Consider the following 13,912-nt stretch of genomic DNA (forward strand, 5'->3'; position numbering starts at 1 on the left):
CAGCCAAAGCCTGTAGAGCTGTATTCCCAGGAGACGCAGGAAGATAAAACTGTTTTATAATGAATAATTCCTTCAATTAAAAATCTGAGAAATAAACCGTGAAAAGGAACTAACTAGATTGGTTGGACAATAAAAATCTGGCATGTATTTGATGGGCCAATGGACGCCTCCTGCACTGGAAATGGTTCGACGGGCTTGGTCAAGAACAGCGACAAACAACCTGATTATTCAACGACTGTGAAGGACTTACATGTTACCCGAAGCATTTGGTACAGTCTGGTTGGTACAGGTTTGACACTTTGTTGTCCTCAAAGCCAAATTCTCTGCTGCAAAAAGAAAAGATTGTGAATCCCTTCTGAATGCATTAAGTACAGAATTAGTTACATTCAGTCTATTGAACCTCCTCAGAAACAGTAAGACACTTGCAGAAAAAGGCCACATAGAATCTGACGCAAAAGTTGGGAGCAAGCTAGAAGAATGTGAGATCACTCACCTTAAGTCATTTCACCTTATCCATGAGAACTCTTGGAAGTTACAAAAGATTTCAATAAACTGCCATTAAAAAAGTTTTCACAGATGGGGAAGTAGGAAAACAAAGGACCAAAAGTAGGTCCTTTTGAATTTGCAGCAACATCAAATAGTTACAACAAATTCAAAAGGAACACTTTTCCTGAGAGTTACACCTCCCCATCTTTTCTTCAATGTGACCCTACTTAAACATTCTTAAAATAATGTATCTAAATACTATAAATATTTATTTCACATATCTTTGCGAACCAATGTCACATGCTTTCTAGCCATGCATCTAACAAATGGTGAGCATGTGGAACTCATGTCCAAGTGGGGGAAGAGGTTGAGGTAAACTTGCAGGATACGGTTAATACGCTGGAGGAGATAGAATGAAAACTGGCTTGAATACAGGAGTGAGAATAGGTGATTGTGCTGACAGATATGGGCAAAGCAGGAGTTTCCAACCTTTTTTATGCCATGGACCTCTACCATTAACCGAGGGGTCTGTGGAGCCCAGGTTGGTAACCCCTGGGGCAAAAACAGAGTATGGAACGGTTGGGCTAAATTACCTGCTTCCGTGACATACATTCTGCCTAGTTTAATGAAGTGTTTGTCTTTTCCATCCAGAATGTAGACTCATGAATTTAAAATAAAATAAAATTTCCAATGCAGCTCCACCCCAGAATTGATAAATGGGCCCTTTTGATTAGAGCCACTGACAGCAGGGTATTGTAGCAGTGCTTAATGTAATTGCACCTGTATACAGATGTTTGGATTGCTGATCGAGTACACAGTGAAATCCTGTCAAGGTAATTCAGGAATTAAATCCAGGTAATTAAATAATACAGAAATTGCTACAAACAGTTAAGAGCGTTCTCAGAATGAGAATCAGGTTTATTATCACCCATGTACAATACTATGCAAAAGTCATAGGCACATATATGTAACAAAAGATTTTGACAAAGTACTGTAGCAATTTTCTGTATTGCACTACTCAGCTCCTGCAAAACAAAATCAGATTCCAAGACCAGTGAGTGATGATTACATCTGATTCTGATATGGGTCTCTGTTTTGGACTGAGAGAGGGGAATCGTGGTTGGGAAAAGGGAAAGGGAGCGGGAAGCATCAGACAGACATTCTGCAATGACCAACAAGCCAATTGTTTGGAATCAATTGCCTGATGTCTCAGGATTGAGTATATTTGCACCCACGCCGCTCCCCCCTGGCCTGGCACTCCTTCTCAGTTGCCTGACTCAAACCCCCGGCATTCCCATCGTCCTTTGTGCCCGCCAGAATTACAAACTCACTCTCCACTCCATGTTGACAAATACAGTACTGCAAAAGTTCTAGGCACCCTCATTATATACTGTACTGTATATGTGCCTAAGAATTTTGCACAATACTGTATGTCATGAAATTTATTGTTTGTTGAAATCATCTAGCTACTCCGTAATATGAAATCAGAGGATAGGAACAGGAGTGGGCCTCTCTGGCATTGAATGTTATTCCTGCCCCTTGATACCGATTGAAGCTGTGAATATATTGCCAACATACTCTTCCACATACCCAATGAAGATCGAAGCTGATGCATCTCCTTCTTTAGAAATAGCCAGCACTTAAGTTCAGAGATAATTAGACTAGCAATAAATATTGACCTTGGCAGAGATGCTCACATCTTGTAAGTACTCCCTCTAGCCACTGTGAAGTGGAAACATATGAGGAACCTGGGGCCTCAAGCTCCCTGATCTATGGACAACTTCAGGTCACAACCCCTTCTCCAGGAGTTGCGGGGTCTTGCAGAAGTAGCCAATCCACGACCGTGGATGATGAGTATTGAACTGCTATGTATTCGAGCCAGGCCCTACAACTAGGAAATCCTACCTTGGACCTGTGAGTCTCCACATTGCTTACAGTCTGTGCACGTCAAACAGAACCTCCTGTCCGCCGACACAACTTGATTCTACGCAGTGGACAAAATTAACACTGTTAGTGACTTGCAATCCATAACGTAGAAAGGAGTAACACAAAAGAGTTGATGATCACAAGTTCAATCTTCCTAATGTTTTCTACTCGGACATTCAGAATAAGATTTATTATCACTGACAAACGTTGTGAAATTTTTTGTTTTGTGGCAGCAGAACAGTACAACACATTTCAAAATTATTATAAGTTACAATAAAAAGTAAATAAATTAATAGCATGAAAGAGAAATCTATTTATTTTTATTGTAACTTATGGTAATTTTTAAGGTCTTGCACAGTGCTAAAATTGAAGATGAAGGATGGACAAGCCATCAAGTTGACTGCTATAGCTGAGTGCTTGTTCAAATATTTACTCTGGAGTGATGATATTCCAATAAGTGAGGATCACGACAAAGCACTTGGCCATTAAACTCAAAGAATTAGATATTTGCAGCAAGGAAGGAGTCTGTTTTGGGTCACTGTGTGCACCCCAGCCAGAAACGGACACTTCTGGGCTTTAGGTCCATAGGCCTCTGATTAACATCGTCTCAGGACCTGATCCAGGCATTTACTTTTTGAAGTGAGGTTTTGCCTCCACTTTTTAAGGCAGTGATGTCCTGGGGGCTTACTCTGTGCACCAAATTTCCCATGCAGTCTAAAACCCACTAAGCCCAGCAAGTTGAATGGTGAGGACTGAGTGACTCATTTTCCTTCCGTTACTTACATCTTGGCTGCATGGAATGCACTGTGCTAAAGGTGATCCAGTGTTGATCATGGCATAACCATCCTTACAGATACAGCGGAGTCCTGGAGTAGAAACAAACAGAATTATTGGTAAGCTAAACCTGCCTGTGAGCCATCTTTATTTCCAGCAGAAGAGGGCCAACTCAGTGCACTTGATCAGCTATTCTTCTTTCTATCAACCCCTCTACCCATTCTCTTCTGGGCCCACTAAGACCACATCACTCTATCACAGGAACTGATCTTATCACCATTTGCAAGGAGAGAACTTATTCCTATTCAATGTATTCATATTCAGGAGCAGAAATAGGCCATTTGGCCTGCTGAATTTGCAGGAGGATGGAAAGTGACTTGCTAGAGGCATAGAAGTTGATACGAGGCATTGATGGAGTGGACGGACAGTGATTTTCCCAGGGAGGCAATGGCCAACGCGAAAGGACATACTTTAAGGCGATTGGGGGGATGTCAAAGGTAGGTCTTTTTTTTAAACACAGAGAGTGGTAGGTGCATGAAACACACTGCCAGGGGTGGTGATAATGGCAGATACATTACAGACATTTAAGTGAACCTTAGATAGGCACAAGGATGAAAGGAAAATAGAGAGCTATGTGGAAGGAAGGGTTGGATTGATCTTGGAATAGGTTAAAAGGTTGGCACAACATTGTAGGCTAAATAGCCTGCACAGGGTTGTACTGTTCTATGTTAATGTCCTCATCTATCTAGTTTAAACTAGTTTCCGATATGAAGCTCAACTATGAGTCAAGGTTTTTTTACTCAGAGATTTGTTTTCTTTTCCCTCCTTACCTGCAATAGGGGGAGTTGGTTACAGTTACAGTTAATTCCCTGCTGCAAAGTTTTAATGCTATTTAATTGCCATGAACAGCTAACAAAACAGCTAACAAAAAAAGCTAACAAAAAGCCACAAGATTTGCGGCTCTCTCTTGATTTTCAAAGAACTTTCTAGACAGTACCATCTGCAGATCCAACAAAGGAGACTTCAGGGCTACAAGACCAGGAAAGGTATTCCCTCCACCAGCATTTCAGCCCACCGATATCCTTGTAATCTGAAAGGGCAGACACCCCCAGGCTTCCAGTCTCAAGCTCACCTTCTTACGCAGGCCTGTGCAGAAGACCTCTCTGAAACTGTCCAAGAAAGGTGGAGCTGGGCTATCTGGAATGAACGGTCAGCACTTTTGCTTCTGAGTTCAAAAGCTGTGGGTTCAAGTCCCACTTAGAGCAATACTTAAACAGTGTTCCTCATTTGTGGGTCAAAGACTCATCTTTTGCAGCTTTTCTGCCCTGGGCACATACCTGATCCACTGCTTTCCCACTGTTCTCATTTACAGAATTGCAGGGATAAGAGACAACAAGGGGCAAGAGAAATCTATGCTCATGCCTTTCTACCCTCCCCCACCTGAATTCACGCATCACCCACCAGATCCTGTTGCTTCCTCTATTCTTCTATTCTAGCTTCTTCTCCCCCTTCCTTTCCAGTCCTGATGAAGGGTCTCCACCTGAAACATCGACAGTTTAATTCCTCCCTATAGTGCTGCCTGACACGCTGAGTTCCTCCAGCATTTTGTGTGCGGTAATCCAAATTTCCATCATCCGCAGAATCTCTTTTATCGCCATTTCCTCTGGTCCCTGACTGCACGTGCCATCTTCAGGCACCAGATTAACATGTCCTTGCAGAACCTTTACAATGTCATCACACAAGATCCCACCTGGGGCTCATGATGCCAGCAGACAGACCCACCAATTTTTCAAGTGTCTCAGGTCCTATCACCAGCAACGTCACCATTTTATCACCAAGTTGACATTTACTAAAATGATTGATGATTGGCTGTAGATTAATCTTCTCTAAGAGAAACTAATCAAATGTACAATGTTAATAAACACAAGAGAAAAAATACTTGATCATTTTCCTTCCACAGCAGAGACTACTTAACTGAATTGCTTCAATATGAGTAATTGCTGGAGGCTGAATGCACAAAGTTAATAATGCAGGTTAATAAATGTTTAAGTAGCAAAGAAATATTTAGCAGCAAAATCTAATATGTAATATATAAATCTCATATGTACCTACTCTTCCTGCTTCCTCATTCTCGCTCTTTTCACTTCCCCCATTTCCATTCTCAGAATTCAGCAACTCAAGGTCATTAACTTAAAAGACTGAATTGCGAAGGCAATTTGATAAAATTGATCATTTGAGTTCCTCAGTCTCTCTCTTCACAGCTTAATGATCTAGGTGCACCATCCATTCATATTACTCTCACTGTATTAATGGAAATCCAGTTTCTGTGAATTGCAGGCGGTCTATTTGACCTTCACAAGTCCTCCCTACCTGGGACACAAATGATATATAAGCATTACAGTGAACTTTCTGAGATTTAGATATTCCGACCAAATGCAATGAGGTAAGTTTTAATAGCAACATCCATTGCCATCCAGTTACCATTGGATGCAACCTACTTGGCACTTCAATGCCAAGAACCAAGAGAACGCTAAACTCGAAAACTTCCACAGATGTACCATGGAGAGCATCCTGACAGGCTGCATCGCTGTCTGGTATGGGGGAGGGGCAGCTACTGTACAGGATCGAAAGAATCTGCAGGAAGTTGTAAAATTAGTCAGCTCCATCATGGGTACTAGCCTCTGTAGTATCTTCAAGGAGAGGAGCCTCAGAAGGGTGGCATCCAATATCAAGGTCCCCATCCCTGGGACATTGTTGCCATCAGGAAGGAGGTACAGAAGCCTGAAAGCACACATTCAACAATTCAGGAACAGCTTCTTCCCCTCTGCCTTCTGATTTCTAAATGGACATTGAACCCATGAACACAACCTCATCTTTTTTATTTCTGGTTTTGCACTATTTTTAATTGTACTATTGAATATACATATATATATTGTTCCAGTAACTGATTTTTTTCTACATTTACCACATATTGCATTGAACTGCTGCCGCCAAGTTAACAAATTTCATGACATGTGCTGGTGATATTAAACCTGATTCTGATAGGATGTTACGTTTTGAATGAGATTATAATATAATTAGGTCTTGATTTGTTTTTCTCTGTCATTTTTAATTTTGCTCCCTGTCAGGGGTCATTTTTCCTTCCTTGGCAATTTTTTTGTTTAAAGGCAGGACTTCAGGGAAATGGATGAACTTTCTGTTTCCAAAATGATGTCTATAAGCACTATTCAAATAGATTTCAAAACAAACATTCAAAATCTTCCACTGCCATGTTTTTTTAAACTTATGCCAACACCCTTCACTCACCATCCAAGTTACCCTGATATGGTATCTGGCTGTTAACCATGGTTAAGACCGGTCAGAGATCTGGTCCCACAAATATTTTCATCATCAGCTTTTTCTCTGAGGATCGTCACCTTGTTGTGGTGGAGAGGCTTGTGAGTTCTGGAGATCTCAAGAGCAATGCCATCCAGAGCTTAGCTCCTAGTAGGGTCACCCACGGCGGTAAAGTCAAGGGGGAGGATCTAGACAAAAATTGATCCAACCAAGACATCAACGCTGGAGCTGGCGGAAGATGATGACACATCACAACGGCAGCGAAGGTGGAGGAAGGCTGTAGCAGTGAGGGTCCCCAGTCGTCCTGCACTGCATAGCTAATGTGTCAAGGACTCTGTGGTGGCTGCCCGTGAATCAGCCTCCCCCCACCATTAAACAAACTCACGCACATACATTCTCCATTAGGGGAAAAACCTGTCAACAGAACATCATATCGTCTCCAGTGATCACACTACTACTAATGATAAAAGAATAAACTCATCAGGAAACAAGCATGCTGCTTCCATCATCAATACCTCACTCCTCTGTAACCCTAACCCCCTTCACCGATCCCTCACTCCGTAACCCTAACCTCCTTCATCAACCCCTCATTCCGTACCCCTAACCCCGTTCATCAAGCCCTCACTCTCTAAACCTAACCCCCTTCATCAATCTCTCACTCCATAACCCTAACCCCCTTCATCAATCCCTCACTCAGTAACCCCCTCATTCATCAATCCTTCACTCCGTAATCCTAACCCCCTTCATCCCTCACTCCATAACCCTAACCCCCTTCATCAATCCCTCACTTCGTAACCCTAACCCCGTTCATCAATCCCTCACTTCGTAACCCTAACCTCCTTCATCAATCCCTCACACCATAATCCTAACCCCCTTCATCAATCCCTCACTCCGTAACCCTAACCCCCTTCATCAATCCCTCACTCCATAATCCTAACCCCCTTCATCCCTCACTCCGTAACCCTAACCCCCTTCATCAATCCCTCACTTCGTAACCCTAACCCCCTTCATCAATCCCTCACTTCGTAACCCTAACCCCGTTCATCAATCCCTCACTTCGTAACCCTAACCTCCTTCATCAATCCCTCACACCATAATCCTAACCCCCTTCATCAATCCCTCACTCCGTAACCCTAACCCCCTTCATCAATCCCTCACTCCATAATCCTAACCCCCTTCATCCCTCACTCCGTAACCCTAACCCCCTTCATCAATCCCTCACTTCGTAACCCTAACCCCCTTCATCAATCCCTCACTCCGTAACCCTAACCCCCTTCATCAATCCCTCACTCCATAATCCTAACCCCCTTCATCCCTCACTCCGTAACCCTAACCCCCTTCATCAATCCCTCACTCCGTAACCCTAACCCCCTTCATCAATCCCTCACTCCGTAACCCTAACCTCCTTCATCAATCCCTCACACCATAATCCTAACCCCCTTCATCAATCCCTCACTCCGTAACTCTAACCCCCTTCATCAATCCCTCACTCCGTAACTCTAACCCCCTTCATCAATCCCTCACTTTGTAACCCTAACCCCCTTCATCAATCCCTCACTCCGTAACCCTAACCCCCTTCATCAATCCCTCACTCTGTAACCCTAACCCCCTTCATCAATCCCTCACTCCATAATCCTAACCCCCTTCATCCCTCACTCCGTAACCCTAACCCCCTTCATCAATCCCTCACTCCGTAACTCTAACCCCCTTCATCAATCCCTCACTCCGTAACCCCCATTCATCAATCTCTCACTGCATAACCCCCCTTCATCAATCTCTCACTCTGTAACATCCCCTTCATCAATCTCTCACTCCATAACCCCCCTTTATCAATCTGTCACTCCATAACCCCCCTTTATCAATCCCTCACTCCGTAACCCCCCTTTATCAATCTCTCACTCCATAACCATCCCCTTCACATCATCCCCACATTTTCCCGCTCTCCACAACCCATTCCCACAGATGAGCACATTATAGAAACCAACCTCCGCTCCATAGACTCTGTCTACACTTCTCACTGCTTCAGTAAAGCAGCCACCATTATCAAAGACCCTTCTGACCCCAGACATTCTCCCTTCTCCCATCAGGCAGAAGATACAAAAGCCTCAAAGCACGTATCACCAGGTTAATGGACGGTTTCTATCTGTTGATATTGAATATTGATATCCTGGTAGGATAAAATAGATGCTTGATCTCACAATCTACTTCATTATGATCTTACACCTTGTGGTCTACCTGCACTGCACTTTCTCTGTAGCTGTTACACTTTATTCTGCATTGTTATTGTTTTACCTTGTTCCACCTCAATGTACTGTATAACAATTTGATTTGTATGAACAATATGCAAGACAAGCTTTTCACTTTAACTTGGTACATGTGACAATAATAGACCAATTCCACTCCTCCCCTCCTCACCCACAACAATTTTGCTCCAAGGCAGGAGGCATACAACTCCACCATGGATGGTCCCAAGATCAGCTGTGAAAAAGAGGGTTGGGCACAGGGATAGCAACTCCAACACATAAAAAGACAGCGCTACAGAAACGCCAACAGATGCTCCAAGTCCTCATTCCTGGGAGAGCAAGGATCCTCAAAGATGTGCTGCACCTAAAGGCAACTCAAAAGACTAGCTTGGGTCTGAGGACTCCAGCGAGCTACTGTCGGTGGCCTGTGCTCAGCAGGGGTGATGAAGTAAGAAATTAAGCAGATGATATACATGACACTCCATTACTGTGCCTGCTATTCAGTAACTAGAGGGACATGAGGGAGCTGTCAGAAGGACCATGTAGGCCTTTTCAGCAAAGCACTTGTTTCCCTGAGGAACCCATTCCATCCACAATGTAAAATACATTGGCTTCCTCACAGAAACAATGTCGAGCTGCTAAAAGCCTTACTCTTGGTACCAGTGAGGTATTGGTGTTGGTTCAAAGAAATCAGATACTTTGCAAAGGTAAAGAAGTCCAAGTTAAAAACTGCACAGAAATGGAGCAGATTAAATGATCATAAATTTCTAGCTCAGTGGAATGCTGCATAAAGATAATATGTAAGATTCAAATGCCAATCACTTTCTACATGGGAAAAAATTAAATGTACTTAAGATGTCAGTCAGTAACGTTGATGTAATACTTTCAAAAAGAAAGCAAATAATCCAGATAAAGAATGAGACTGGTAACTTTAAAGTTTATACTGTAGAGGATTAGACATTGACAGCAGCACAAACAGCATGAACTAATAACAGGATATTTATGGCTGTGGTTTATTTGGATACAAAATCCAGAGTAGGGGCAGGCCATTTGGCTCTCCTCTCCATTCAATATGGTTTCAGAGTCATATTTCCACTCCCGGTGGCCCCTGATATGCCTTTTCTATCTCGTCATGTTTTCAGCATCTCCAAATATAATCAGTCAGCTAGTACACTGCATTCTATTACACCAAATGAAAATACTCATGCCTAACTTCTACATTATTTATCACAGAAAAATAAAGTTTCATCGTTTATATTCTGTCAGGTTAGAAAGCTTCCGAGTGTAACCTTTCACTTCAAGTGCACATTTATCTGAGTCTGACATCCAACTTAGTGCCAGGATGGTGCCCGGTTTCGAGGCCATGTGCTATCACAAGAGGCTGGATAAACTTGGGCTGTATTCTTTGCAGTGCCAGAGGCTGAGGGGAGATTGGATAGAGGTTTACAAGATTATGAGAGGCACAGGTAGAGTGAACAGAAAGTACCTGTTTCCCGTAGTTAGGGTCTCTCATACCTGAGGGCATGCATTGAAGGTGAGAAGGGGTAAGTCAAAGGGGTTGTGAGGGTAAGTATTTTTCTCAGAGTCCACAGTGGATGCCTGAGTGCGCTGCCTGGTATGGTGGTACAGACAAATACATTAGAGGCTTTTAGGAGGCGTCTGGATAGGCACATGGACGTAAGTAAGGTGGAGGGATATGGACATTGTGTAGGTGGGAGGGATTAGTGTTTGGGTGTTTTTGATTTGCTTTTTAGCTGGTTTGGCACAACCCTGTGGGCCGAATGGCCTCTTCCTGTGCTATATCATTCTGTGTACGCAGTAATTGAATTCTGCTGTTCAAGTTCAATTATATTGTCACCTGACTGTAGATACAGTACTATGCAAAATTTTTAGGCACATATATATAGCTAGGGAGCCTAAGACTTTGCACAGTGCCGTAATAATTTCATATATTGCACTGTACTGCTGCCACAAAAAAAAATTCATGACATATGTGAGTGATGATAAACCTGACTATGATATGGGTCTCTACTGTGGATTGAGGGAGTGGGAAGGGGGGCAGGGAGAGGGGAATCGTGGTTGGGAAAGGGAGAAGGGAGAGGGGAGGAAGTGGGAAGCAGCAGACAGATATTCTGTAATGATCAATAAACCAATTGTTTGGAATCAAATGATCTTGTCTGGTATCTCAGGGCTGGGTGTGTCTGCACTCGCACCACCCCACCCGCGCCTACCCTGGCCCTGGCACTCCTTCTCTGTCACCTGTTCCACACCCATCTCACAATGCTCCACCCTTGCCATTCTTAACATCCTCTACTCCCGTCAGATCTGCAAACTCACTCTCTGCTCCACATCGACAAATATAGCACTGAGCAAAATTCTTAGGTAGCTTAGCTATATATATATATATGCTCCAGACTTTGCACAGTACAGGATATACAACCAGATGAAACAACATGCCTCCCAGTTACAGTGCACCCACAAAACATATATCACAGATAGCACAAAGAACTAAATGTTACCATAAATAAGTTAACAAAATACAAATCAAAAGGCATGCACTGCATAGCACAGGTAAACATTCCACAGTATCACACACAACCGCAAACAGAGAGATTCTGCAGATGCTGCAAATCCAGAGCAACAAACACAAAATGCTGGTGGAACTCAGCAGGTCAGGCAGCATCTATAGAAATGAATAAACAGTCAATGTTCCAGGCTGAGACACATCATTAGGACTACCTGTGAACAGCTCGCTGCCCTAGTGACAAGATCTTGGTGGTAGCAGGGTATTCTTTAGTCTCAGAGCTCAGGGGAAAAAGCTGTTTCCCTTTCTGACAGTCCTAGTCCAGATGCTCCTGTACCTCTGATGATACTAGGTTAAAGGGGTTGTGGGATGGGTGACAGAGATCCTCAGCTATGCATTGGACCCTTCATCTGCAACGCTCCTGGTAAATGTCACAGAAAAGACCCCAGTGATCCTATCAGTGGTTTTTACCGTCCTCTGTAGGGTCCAGCATTCCGATGCCTTGCAGCTCCCGTACCACACGATGACGCAGCCAGACAGGACACCCTTGAGAATGCGCTGGCAGGAAGTTCTAGAATGGGCGTAGGAAGCCTTAAACACCTCAAACTGCTCAGGAAGTGTAGATTGTGCTGTGTCTTCTCCACTAGTGAGGAGGTGTTGTGGGTCCAGGTTCGATTGTCCATTAAGCGCACACCAAGGAACTTCGTGCTCTTCCCACACTCAATAAAACCAATCATGTGCAATGGAGAGTTGTCAACTTGTGCCTTCCTGAAGTCCAAGATCACCTCTTTTGTCTTGTCCACGTTGAGACTCAAGTTGCTGTTCTCTTGCCATTTGAAAAACTTCTCTACCTGCTCTCTGTATGCCCACTCATCATTGTTGCTGATGAGGCCGACCACTGTAGTATCATCAGCTAACTGGACGATGTGGTTTGAGCTGAATCTGACAGCACAATTGTGAGTCAGCAGTGCACTGACCACACAGCCCTGGGGGACACCAGCGTGATAAGAGCTTGAGATGTTGATGCCAACTCTGACTGACTGGGGTCTTTCCATCAAGAAGTCCAAAATCCAGTTACGGAGAGGAGTGCTGAGTCCCAACGAGGCCAGTTTACCCACCAGCCTCTGAGGGGCGGTCATGTTAAATGCTGAGCTGAAGTTGATGAACAACATCCTGGCACATGAGGCATCGTTTTTCTAGGTGGGACAGGATGGAGTGGAGGGCTGAGGCTATGGCATTATCAGCGGACCGGTTTGTGTGGTTGGCGAACTAGAAAGAGTCCAACATAACTGGAAGGTGGAGTTACCAACAATCCATCACCAACTGCTTAAAGCATATTTGCCGAAGTCAGTGATACTGTGCAGTAATTGTTTGGGTCAATTACCATCGCTGTCTTGGGCACTGGAGTGACGGTGGCTGCCATGAAGCCTGGAGGGTTAGTGGACTGTTTCAATGAGACATTAAAGAAGCAGTTTATATGCCAGAATTCAAAACATTTGTCTGTTTCAGAATTTCTAAAAAATCACATAATTAAACAAGGGTCAAATTTTGAAAATCAAAACCTGCAGAAGCTGGAAATCAAAAATAAAAACAGGAAAATTTGCAAATGAGGCAGAATCTGTGGGTTGAGCACTGACTAATTTCTGGAAGGATCACAACTCCTGGAATTTTGAACAAGATGAACTAAGAGAAAGTTTGAGGGAGGTATATTAAACAGTGCTACTTGGATCATACTAGAAGTGATGCTTCTCAAACTAGAAGTGCCAATCTTGCATGGACGACAACAGCATCAAACTACATTTTTATAAGCACCTTTGCTGTTGCCAAAATGTCCCCAGTCTATTTAACTAGACTCACTGAAAGATATTAAAAGACCAGCGGTTTGGTCAATGTGCTCCGCATAGCACATACATTCACATTTTGGCTTCTCAAGAACATGGACACCTTGCGCAACTTCAAACTTTTTACCAGTAGGAGGAACAAATAAAGATGCCATAAACACCTACAAGGTTTATTTGTAACTTCAAACCTAAAAATACAAAAGAATAACTTAGCAGGCCAGGTAGCATCTCTAGGAAGAGGTACAGTTGATGTTTCGGGCCGAGACCCTTCATCAGGACTAACTGAAAGAAGAGCTAGTAAGCTCTTCTTACCAGCTCTTCTTTCAGTTAGTCCTGACGACGGTCTCAGCCCAAAACATTGACTGTACCTCTTCCTAGAGATGCTGCCTGGCCTTCTGCGTTCACCAGCAACTTTGATGTATGTTGCTTGAATTTCCAGCATCTGCAGATTTCTTCGTGTTTGAAAGAAAAACTTAAACATCTTCACATCAGGAATGTTAACCCATTTTAACCAGTGTAGGGGCTTGGTGTCATATTCATATCACTGTGTCTCAAGAGGCTTTTTGAGATCCCATTGCACAGCTTGGCTTCCAATCTCTTACTAACCAGTTCAAAAATTTTTTTAATCTATATCTCAGGGTTAAATTTTTAATTAACCTTGCATTTGAGGAAAAATACTGGAATCACTCAGCATGTCAGGCAGCATCTATGCAGAGAGAAACAGAGTTAAGTTTCATGTCTGAGATACTTCCATTTCAGACCTGAAACAATAACTTTTTCCT

General features: G+C 43.2%; 1 protein-coding gene across 2 annotated transcripts in view; it reads right to left on the reverse strand.

Moving 5' to 3' along the window:
* LOC134356319 (meckelin-like) overlaps positions 1-13,912 on the reverse strand; it is a 173,835-nt gene that overhangs the window by 153,393 nt on the left and 6,530 nt on the right. For both annotated transcript variants that reach the window (XM_063067196.1, XM_063067195.1), the window contains exons 2-4: positions 3,196-3,278; positions 2,392-2,470; positions 251-326 (exon numbers count right to left, since the gene is read on the reverse strand). In XM_063067196.1, the coding sequence (XP_062923266.1) occupies positions 251-326; positions 2,392-2,470; positions 3,196-3,278 (238 nt within the window). The remainder of the gene's footprint in view (positions 1-250; positions 327-2,391; positions 2,471-3,195; positions 3,279-13,912) is intronic.

The sequence above is a fragment of the Mobula hypostoma genome, chromosome 14, assembly GCF_963921235.1.
Source record: "Mobula hypostoma chromosome 14, sMobHyp1.1, whole genome shotgun sequence".
Lineage (NCBI taxonomy): Eukaryota > Metazoa > Chordata > Chondrichthyes > Myliobatiformes > Myliobatidae > Mobula > Mobula hypostoma.